This window comes from Prunus mume, linkage group LG6 (genome assembly GCF_029339155.1).
Source record: "Prunus mume cultivar Tortuosa linkage group LG6, ASM2933915v1, whole genome shotgun sequence".
NCBI classification, from domain to species: Eukaryota; Viridiplantae; Streptophyta; class Magnoliopsida; order Rosales; family Rosaceae; genus Prunus; species Prunus mume.
The window spans coordinates 19,138,717-19,147,708 of record NC_142703.1 but is presented as its reverse complement, the minus strand read 5'-3'; the positions used below and the strand labels follow the sequence as shown (position 1 = coordinate 19,147,708).

Here is an 8,992-nt window from a genome sequence, read left to right as displayed (position 1 = left end):
AACCCGGAAATCACACAATATACGAGATCCGTTCGGGGTTCAAACGTTAACCAAATTGAGATCCGCGAATTCCTACGCGCTCGTGACGACCAAAGGATCATTCTAGAACTGAAAATGGTCCCTACCAATCTGACCACGCCGCCACATGCGCCCAGCGCGTGGGTGGCTTGATCAATTTCTGGCGGTCTCAAAAACTCCAAACCACCGGCCCAAACTCCTAACTTAGGTAAAATACCCTATTTGGAACAACTTTTGCTCTTGGATATACCCCAAAAACTGGCCGGAAGTAGCCGAAACAGTGACCCGAAAATCTGCTGAAACCTAACTTAAACAATCGAATTATCTACGCTTGAAATCTCTGAAATCCTACCCAACCAGCAGCTAGGCATGAAAAATAACCAGAAAACCATACCTCACTCGTCCGATTTGGTGGCCGGACGACGAAGAACAAAAGGTTGGAAGTTCTGTCAAAAATCGCCCAGCACCGCCTGTTTCGTGGCGGATTCCAGTGACTATGGCTGTGGATCGAGGCGGTGAAGGGTTGGGGCTGGAAGAGGGAAGTTTGGTGGTTCGTTTGGCACTGGTCTTGCCTGAATCGGAGGTTGGATTTGAGAGGAAACAGCTCCCAAAGTCGGCTGGTTGTGCCCCCGAATCCAGAAATTTCTGGGTTTATATAAACTGAAGTTCAAAATATTTACGGTTATGCCACTGAACTTCTTTTAATCATAACTCCTTCGTTACAACTCCGATTTGAGTCCACTACGTGTCTACGGACTCATCTCGCTGCGCTCTACGCAACGGTATAACTGAAATCCTAAAATTCCTTTCCGATCAAAAAGTCAACTTTTATAATATTAAAATATTCTAGGAGTATATTGGTCTTTTATTGAAATACATTAATAATTAAATATTAATTAAGGATCGGGTTGTTATAGCATGTGCCTTTGATTCTTATCCTTCTCATTCTTGAACTTCTTCAAATAATTGGAAAAGGAGCAGTGCTGGTTGATTTATGCATTTAGGATGTCAAAGGTATGCGCCACTTTCTCACCTTTCTTCTCTCTGTGGTAATCTCAATCCACAGGCCTTCTATGGGGCCTAAACCCAAATATCTTAGTCATATCCAACAAAGTTGGAGAAATTGGACCCACTCGGAAATCAAAAGTGTTTGTGGAAGAATTCCAAAAGCACATGGCAGCAACAAGTAGGTTCTTATCCATGTTTATGAGAGTTTGGACAAAAGTATAGCATCATAAATACCAGCTTGTTTCCAATGCTTCTCATATCTTGGAGATAGCTTATCAAACCAATCAGACCACTTCACTGCGTTGTTCCTCACTTCAATGGAGGGGTATATCTGCTCAAATTCTTGCTGACCCATGTATGAAAGGATAAAGAGGAATTGCGATAGCAAAGTGGGGCTTTAGCATCGTCCTTGAAAAGCATGGCCCAACCAATGAGGGCCTATGAGAAGTGTGTTCCCAATCATATGAAGAATGTTTTCATCAAGCTTGTTGTTCTTGGTATATGGATGAAGTTTACTCTGAATCTCAATGGCATGTTTGTCAACGCCATCGCTTGAAATATACAGGATGGGGGAAATAGACAAAACTACGAGCATGAGACTTAGGAGAGGCCATCAGTAAGGAATTGAAGACATAATTAGGAAGAAATGAAGAGGTTAAATTTTTGGGTTTACTCAAAGAAGTGAAGAGGTTTCAAAGGTTTCAGTTTGGGTTTACTCAAAGAAGTGAAGAGGTTAAATTTTTGTTTATTTGTGATTTGAAATAGTAAAGGAGGTTGCAGCTTTATACCTTAAAGATGATAGATTGTGGGAGAATAAGAGTTGCCCAAAATTAACTAGTTGTTAATACCCACTTTCCCAAAAGGTCCAATCAATAAGCAGGTGTGGGTGGGGCGCGATTCAAAGGATCAATATAGAGCGCACATTATTAAAAAGGCTTGTCATTTAAGTCTTAAACCGTTTTTAAGAAAATGATTCAGACTTAGGGGGCATTATTTGGTCCTAAATTCTGTGCACCAGCCCAAATTGGCTTTTGGGTTCATTTTACAAAGAGTATTAGGCTTTGGTTACCAAAAAAATGGGTAAATGGCCCATACTATTCAACAAAATAGATTAAATTGACTAAAATAAATCATGTTAATTTGATAAATTGAGAAGTTACCATAAATTGAGAAGTAAGTTACCACCAATGGTGATATAATCCAAGTATCAAATTAATTGAATTAGTTTAGACGCAATTCACAATTTCTTAGTCATTAAGGTATATCAAGATTGATTCCTCACCATTGGTGAATAAAGTCCAAATAAAATTGATGACCTCAAAAGCTGGAAAGAGAGTTCAGTCTTGCTTTAGTTAAGAATCACGGCTATTTATTACAAATTGTCGAAATATTGCTTCATCAGGATATTTGTGACAGTTTAAACTGATCAAACAGTCAAAGATCATACGATCTTGCAACAACCAAAAGCAAGCAAGCAATCTTCATCACGAAGCAATCTAACTCAAAGGAAAGCCCAAACAGTCAAGGAGAAAAACAAGATTTCTTTTGCAACCCAGAAAAAGCATTCCAACTAGAACTCAAAATAGATTTAATTTCTCTTACAAATTTGGTTCAGCAAATTAGATAAATCAGGCAAAAGTCAAGTCTTTCATCATATGAAAACCTCAACAAAATTTACAAAGAACATCTTAATGTCTTAAAATTGTCTAGAACGCTACCAAATTACTCAAAATCAACCAGAATCGGTATCAGTCTGCAATTCTGCTCACTTTTTCAGCCTATTTATGGCTTCAACTCGTTTATATCTCTGTCAACTTCAACATTGGTATCAATTTCCAGCTAATCTCTATTAGTTGAAGGTGATTACATGCAATTACAGTGCAGAAACATCCAGTTCAATTAATAGAAGTCCAGTCCAATCTGATCTTAAATCATCTTTGTGATTGTATTTTTAAGCATTAGTCAAAGTCCAACAATCTAAGGCATATCCAGACTTGGCAATTCATTTTGTGCTTTGTACTTCAGGCAGTTCTGCTTAGACTAGTTTGTTATATCTTTCATAAATCCGTGTATTTTGCTTTACTTACCATTTTTATCTAGATAAATTGTTAAGTCCTCATCAGTTTGAGGCATAAAGAACTCTCTTGGAGTTTCCTCACCCAAAATCACAATCATTTGTTTAAAGTCTATTACTTGGGGCGCAAATATATAAAATTATTCAAGTCTGTTAGGGTATTAAATTGCAACAGTAGCACACTCACATAAAAGAATCTTAGAAACCATTAATGGTTAAAAGATTAATGGGGAATTTTACTTAGCCTTCAACATGCTCAAATTCAAAAAGGGTAAACAGTGTGTGTGTGTGTGTGTGTGTGTGTGTGTGTGAGAGAGAGAGAGAGAGAATCAGTTCAAGTGGATACTGCATGTTGAATTTGCACCATGGCCTGCTGTTTCTCTAATGCCTGAAATTGTGCAGGCTGAACATGAATCTTTAACTGCTCTGACTTGGAAGGGTTAAGATCGCTTTGGTGGCGATGTCAATGTCTAAAAAGGTGGTTGCGCTGCTTTGTGTAGTTCTTCTTAAGAAAGATTTAGATCTGGAGAACAACGAAGATGATGTGGTTTTAACTGATTTTTGGTCCATAGTTCACACAATGTTAGCAACTCATATATGCTAATACCATTAAGATTTGTAATGGCCGTTTGGTAATCATTTCTTTTTTATTTTTGCTAGAGATACGGAGAAAGTATCATTTTTCTTTTTGCTAGAGATACGGAGAAAGTATACAGGAGAAAATTATGAGGAAAAGCACTGGTGCATGCAAGTTTCGTCTAGGAGGCTTATTTTGGAGTGCTAACAGAATACACATATTGTGCCTCTTTTCACATCACCTCAAAAACCCAGGGGTTATTTTATTGGAAGCCATGGGCCCTAAATTTTTGCCGTGTGTTATATCCTATAGAAATAGGTTGGACAGAAGGAAGCCAGGTACAGTGCTACATGTCTAGTACCCTACAAATGTCTATGTTAACCAAATGGGCAAGGAAATACTCTTTTTAAAAAAAGATCTCCCTTTGATATCATTCAATACAACCACATGCCAATGAAGATATCAGTTAAATTTAGAGACAGGAGAGGGAGAGTGGGAAGAAAAAGAGAGAGAGAGAGAGAGAGAGAGAGAGAGAGAGAGAGAGAGAAGGCACCTAAACAGGAAACATACTTCCTTCCAAATTATTGTTCGTGAGCTACTTGATCGTTATGTAGCGATTTGTCCCATGTCTGGCCCAGTATTCCTTCAGATCCAGTGGTATTGACAGATCATGACCATCTGCTGCTAGCCGACTGAGCAATCTTGTAAAAACACTTCCACTCATCTTGCGCCCACCCATCCGGGCATGGCGCTTATTTGGCATCTGGGGTAGTGGATACATGGACATATGGGTGGTGCAACACGATGACTGCCACCCACCATTCCCCCATTTGTAGCACTGGCGTGGTACTCCAGTGCATGAGCAAACTGGCACTGGCATTGTAGACTCATCAAAAGAGACAAGATTCAATCCCAAATCATGAGTATCCCACTCTGATTTATACTTTATCCCATCAGATGAAGCCTGCCTATTCAAATCTTCGCCTACTTTCTTTCGTGACGGCTTTGATGCCCTGGATGCCTTGTTCTCCTTTGCTCGCTTTGTCTGACGTGACTTGACAGCTTCAGCAGATATAACTGAAATAGGGAAGGCATCGGTTATATGCATATCTTTTGTGCTGTAATGAGCCTCAGCCAGTGTAACCGAATGGTTTGAAGGGTGGTGCAGGCGCTTGGCTCCACGTTGAACTCCACCACCCAATGGGAAGTTCACAGCATTGTCCCGCATATGAAGGGCTGCAAAGGCATTGTCTCGTTCCATCATGGCAGTATCACGCTGAGCAAGTGCCTCATCTCTCTGACGGAGAGCCTCATCTCTTGCAGCTAAGGCTTCATTCTTTTCAGTAAGTGCTGCATTCCGTTCTCGAATAGCAGCATCCCTCTCAGCAATAATGGACATGATCTTCTTGTTCATGACTAAGGCATTTGGTTCCTTCGCTTGCTGCTGGGTCGCCATATTCCACTGCACATGTCAAATCTACCCCATTCAAATGGATCCATAATTGCATAATGTAACAAAGAATAAACACCACATGGTAGTACATGCTTTCTTCTTACCGGAGAGGCCGCCCCTCTGTAATAGTCCATCTTGTGTCTCCCATTTTCATGTTGCCGACCATCATCCATTTTTGAATTATTAGCAGCAAGTGCTGAAATCAGTTTTAAGCCACTATACATTTGTTAACATCTGGAATCAATGCTAAGCTACTATACAACTGTGAATTGTGAACGTATCACAGAGAAGCAAAGAATCGTAATCACAGTTACAAACCCAAAACACATTAGTCTTGTCAAGAAGCACATAGAAAGGATTCTACATATAATCATCTTACCAATTCACTAAACATTAAGTTAGAAACAAAATCCAGTTATAAAGGAAGAACCATATTTACTGAAATATTATCATATACCTATCAAATCATGTAGCAAGAAATATCTCAAATTCCACCCGAAAAAATGAAATATCTCAAATAGTGTGAAGAGTTGGCTCAATGATATTGGCATTTCTTTTGTAACTTACTTCATTAAGAAGACAACAAAATGAAAAGGGTCCAACTCCCATTAGATGCTTACGGCAAATTACAACTGCTAATAGCATCACCACCTGAGTCCCTTATGTATGTCTTTCTCTCTAATTTTTATTTGGTAATGGTCCCATCCCATAACACTTGAGCTAGCCAAAAGAGCACCTGCCCATTGTTACTGGGGATTCTTAGATTTTAATCATCAAATCCAAAGTCTTGAAATCTGAAACTAATGCATAGTTTAGGCGGAAAATGAGCCAGTTGGACTTCAAGTGCTGTTAGTGAAACTTAAAGGACATTTATTGAGTACAAATACAGTTAGCAAGAATATGTTAAGCCAAGCAACATGGATGATAACAATGGCAACAATCCTCATTGAGAATGAGTTCTAGTAGTTGCTGCATTCATACCTTAGCAAGTGTAATATATACATGTTAAGCAATCACTTTGACCCAAAAATAAAGTAAAATCCATGTTAAGCAAACAAAAAAAGATACTATTTTAACTTCAGAACACAAGAAGAAAATTAGAATACTTCAAAACTTACTCTGTCCTCTCCTGCTATCTGCTGACTGCATACCACGAATACATCCCCATGCTTAATACAGCTAAAGTAACAGGTACACAATAAGTCATCCAAACATGGCAAAATCTGTTGCGGTTACCATATATTAGATCTCCTATCTGAAATGCTCAAAGAGAAAAAGGAAGTAAATGAATTAGTTGAAGGAGGCATACACATATGCAAGAACATGTAAATACTTTTTGTTTTGAAAGAACAGCATGCAAGCATGCTTAAATCAAAATATTAGTACACAAAAATTCCAGTCAGAGTGATAAAGAAGTGATTTAATCATAACTTCAAAGTACTACGTCATTACACATATAAGGGCACCAAACACTAAAAAGAACCCCATCCAGTGGGGTAACACCAATAAAAGAAATTTTTGTAACTTTTTGGTGAAACTATAGTAGCACTAAATGCTTGGTGAAGGAAAACTAAGATACTTTCAAGAAAAAAAACTGAAAACATATTTCCACTATTTCAAACTTTCGAAGAAAAATAAATAAACTGATATCCTTATCTCTGTTTTAATCATCCTCCCATCTTGCACTTACTCTCCTACACAGCAGCGTCCCCTTCTTGAAAGACTCAAAATCATCACTCTAGAACCAACAACCAATTTTACTAATTAGCTTGAATTTACTTCCCCATAATCTAACCAAAGAAAAACAGACATTTTAAATACTACTTAGACACACCAAACTGAGCTAAGCGAATCCAAAACTAGCCAGTAACTTATGGTCTCAAAAGGGAACAACAAGTCAAGTCACTCATCAGAATGGTTTATATTCACTCAAAAGAAAACCAGTTACAATCCTAAGCAGTATGTTTCAGTTCTCAACTTCCATAAACAATCATTCATGAGCTCAAAACATTCACGATTTCGAAGAGAAAAAAAAGAAGAAAAGGTTTAGAAACCTAAATCCACAGTAGGATTCATGTTTTCCATTTCCACAACAGCTACTAGAGAATTTTTTTTTTCCTTTTTCAAATTGATTAAATAAATACAAATCTTAAATTCAAGTACTAATCTGTCTGTTGCATACACCATATAGGATGTAGCTTAGCAAACCAACAAACAAACAAGCACACACTCCCTCGCATACTAACTCAACGTGCTAATATCCAAGAGCGAAAAGGACAGAAGAAAAAGTGATTCAAACAAGCAAGAGCTAAACATAAGCAATTACATTATGCACAGCTCAATCTCAGTCAAATAGGAAGCTAATTCTGAGTAAAATCTACCATTTTTTTCAGGAGAATTTTTATTTTTGTATCAAACTGTAAATGAATGACAAATCAATGACTTCGAATATGAAGCGCTGGAGTTTCAGTGAAATTAGGTTTTCCAGCAGGAAATTCTGAATGAGGATCTCCGAGATTGAAGCTTGAAAGCTCCAAAGAATGAAAAGTGAACGAAAATCACTCACATAAATTTAAGAATCCGCATCGGCTCCGATCGATTCGCCTGCTTTGAAGTTGGAAGTTCGAAGAGTTTCCGTTTCTCGGTTTTTTATTTTCTGACTAAACAAACAGTCGCATAGAGAGAGAGAGAGAGAGAGAGAGAGAGAGGAGGGCGTGGTACGTGTGTTCGGGTTGTGCTTCAATCATTTTCGGGCTGTACCGCACGACGTCGTTACGATTCCCAGCTCAAAACGACAGCGTCCCCATTTTACCCGCCTCCCATCAATTTAAGAGAAAATGAACAAAAATGGTGACCATAATTAATCTTTAATAAGATTTCTATAATTATAAATTTTATAATTAAAATATAATTTTTATTTACAAAAATACATGATTTTTGTATTATTTATAATTATAACTGTCGTCCATGAGATTTGAACTCATGACATTATCTAAGGAAGTGAATTTTGACGTTACAAGACTAAATAAACTGAGTTTTCTTAAATCCAAACTCCTTTTAAATACCTGTTTCTTTTATAGTACATGTTCAAATTCATGGAGATTTCAGACCGCAACAATAGGGTTGAAAATGTCAAAGCTCGAATAGTATGTTCTAGAATTCTGAACAGTGAGTTGCTTTACTAGTATAGTAGTATGTTGACAATATAGGTTTGATGATGAACTTCCAATAGTATACAATATACAGTTCGGAATTATAAATTATGATAAATCTCAGTTTACTGGTACCTCACTATATAATATGAAATTATAAATTATTTTTTAGCATTATTGACATGGAGAAATATGAATTCTAGTGTCAGGGGCTAAGGGATACAAGGGTACGTCTCCAGAAAGATACAATACAGTTACTCATGATTTTTTTCATTAGATTTTGGGGGGAAAGGTCTAGTTGGGTTCAATTCCCATCTCCCTCTAAAAAGCCCCTACTACCTCCTGAGCTAGACCTAGACATTGGAAAATTCCAGTAAAAGGGAAGAATCTAAAAAGGCCCCTACTACCTCCTGAGCTGGACCTAGACATTGGAAAATTCCAATAAAAGAGAAGAATCCGTGCTCCCTCACTCATGACTCTCAACTCCATCACTCAGTTTTGTGTGCTCTGGTCTATAGCTTGTCGTGCTTTGGATGCGTATGGCGCGAGGCCCTTTTTCGTACCGAGGACACATGCTGCGTCCAGAATCCCACATCAAAATATTAAAAGAGCCCAAGTGAGTTGTAACTGTAATTTGACACATTTATAAGTTCATTGTTGTAAATTGTAATCATGATGTTAAGAAGCAGGTGGATCCCATGGAGAAAATC

At 37.9% G+C, this 8,992-nt stretch overlaps 1 protein-coding gene across 5 annotated transcripts; it reads right to left on the bottom strand.

Moving 5' to 3' along the window:
- Window positions 1-3,233: 3,233 nt before the first annotated feature.
- Window positions 3,234-7,857, bottom strand: BPC4 (basic pentacysteine 4). 5 transcript variants are annotated; one of them, XM_089054675.1, is made up of 5 exons: window positions 7,697-7,857; window positions 6,249-6,385; window positions 5,235-5,326; window positions 4,231-5,139; window positions 3,234-3,623 (listed from the first exon to the last, which is right to left on the bottom strand). In XM_089054675.1, exons 2-4 carry the CDS (start codon window positions 6,277-6,279, stop codon window positions 4,273-4,275), a joined length of 990 nt encoding a protein of 329 aa, XP_088910801.1. In that variant the 5' UTR covers window positions 6,280-6,385; window positions 7,697-7,857; the 3' UTR covers window positions 3,234-3,623; window positions 4,231-4,272. The 5 variants fall into 5 exon arrangements, with proteins under 5 accessions (XP_088910801.1, XP_008236825.2, XP_088910802.1 ...); XM_008238603.2 differs by lacking the exon at window positions 3,234-3,623 and having other exon boundaries at window positions 4,081-5,139; XM_089054676.1 differs by lacking the exons at window positions 3,234-3,623; window positions 7,697-7,857 and adding an exon at window positions 5,698-5,866 and having other exon boundaries at window positions 4,081-5,139.
- Window positions 7,858-8,992: the final 1,135 nt, after the last annotated feature.

Excerpts from the sequence above, each read along its gene's own strand:
- BPC4 (XM_089054675.1), bottom strand. The coding sequence starts at position 6,279 with ATGCAGTCAGCAGATAGCAGGAGAGGACAGA. Across the intron at positions 5,327-6,248 it reads AGATAGCAGGAGAGGACAGA|CACTTGCTGCTAATAATTCA; the intron begins GTAAGTTTTGAA and ends AACTGATTTCAG. Across the intron at positions 5,140-5,234 it reads ACAGAGGGGCGGCCTCTCCG|TGGAATATGGCGACCCAGCA; the intron begins GTAAGAAGAAAG and ends TGACATGTGCAG.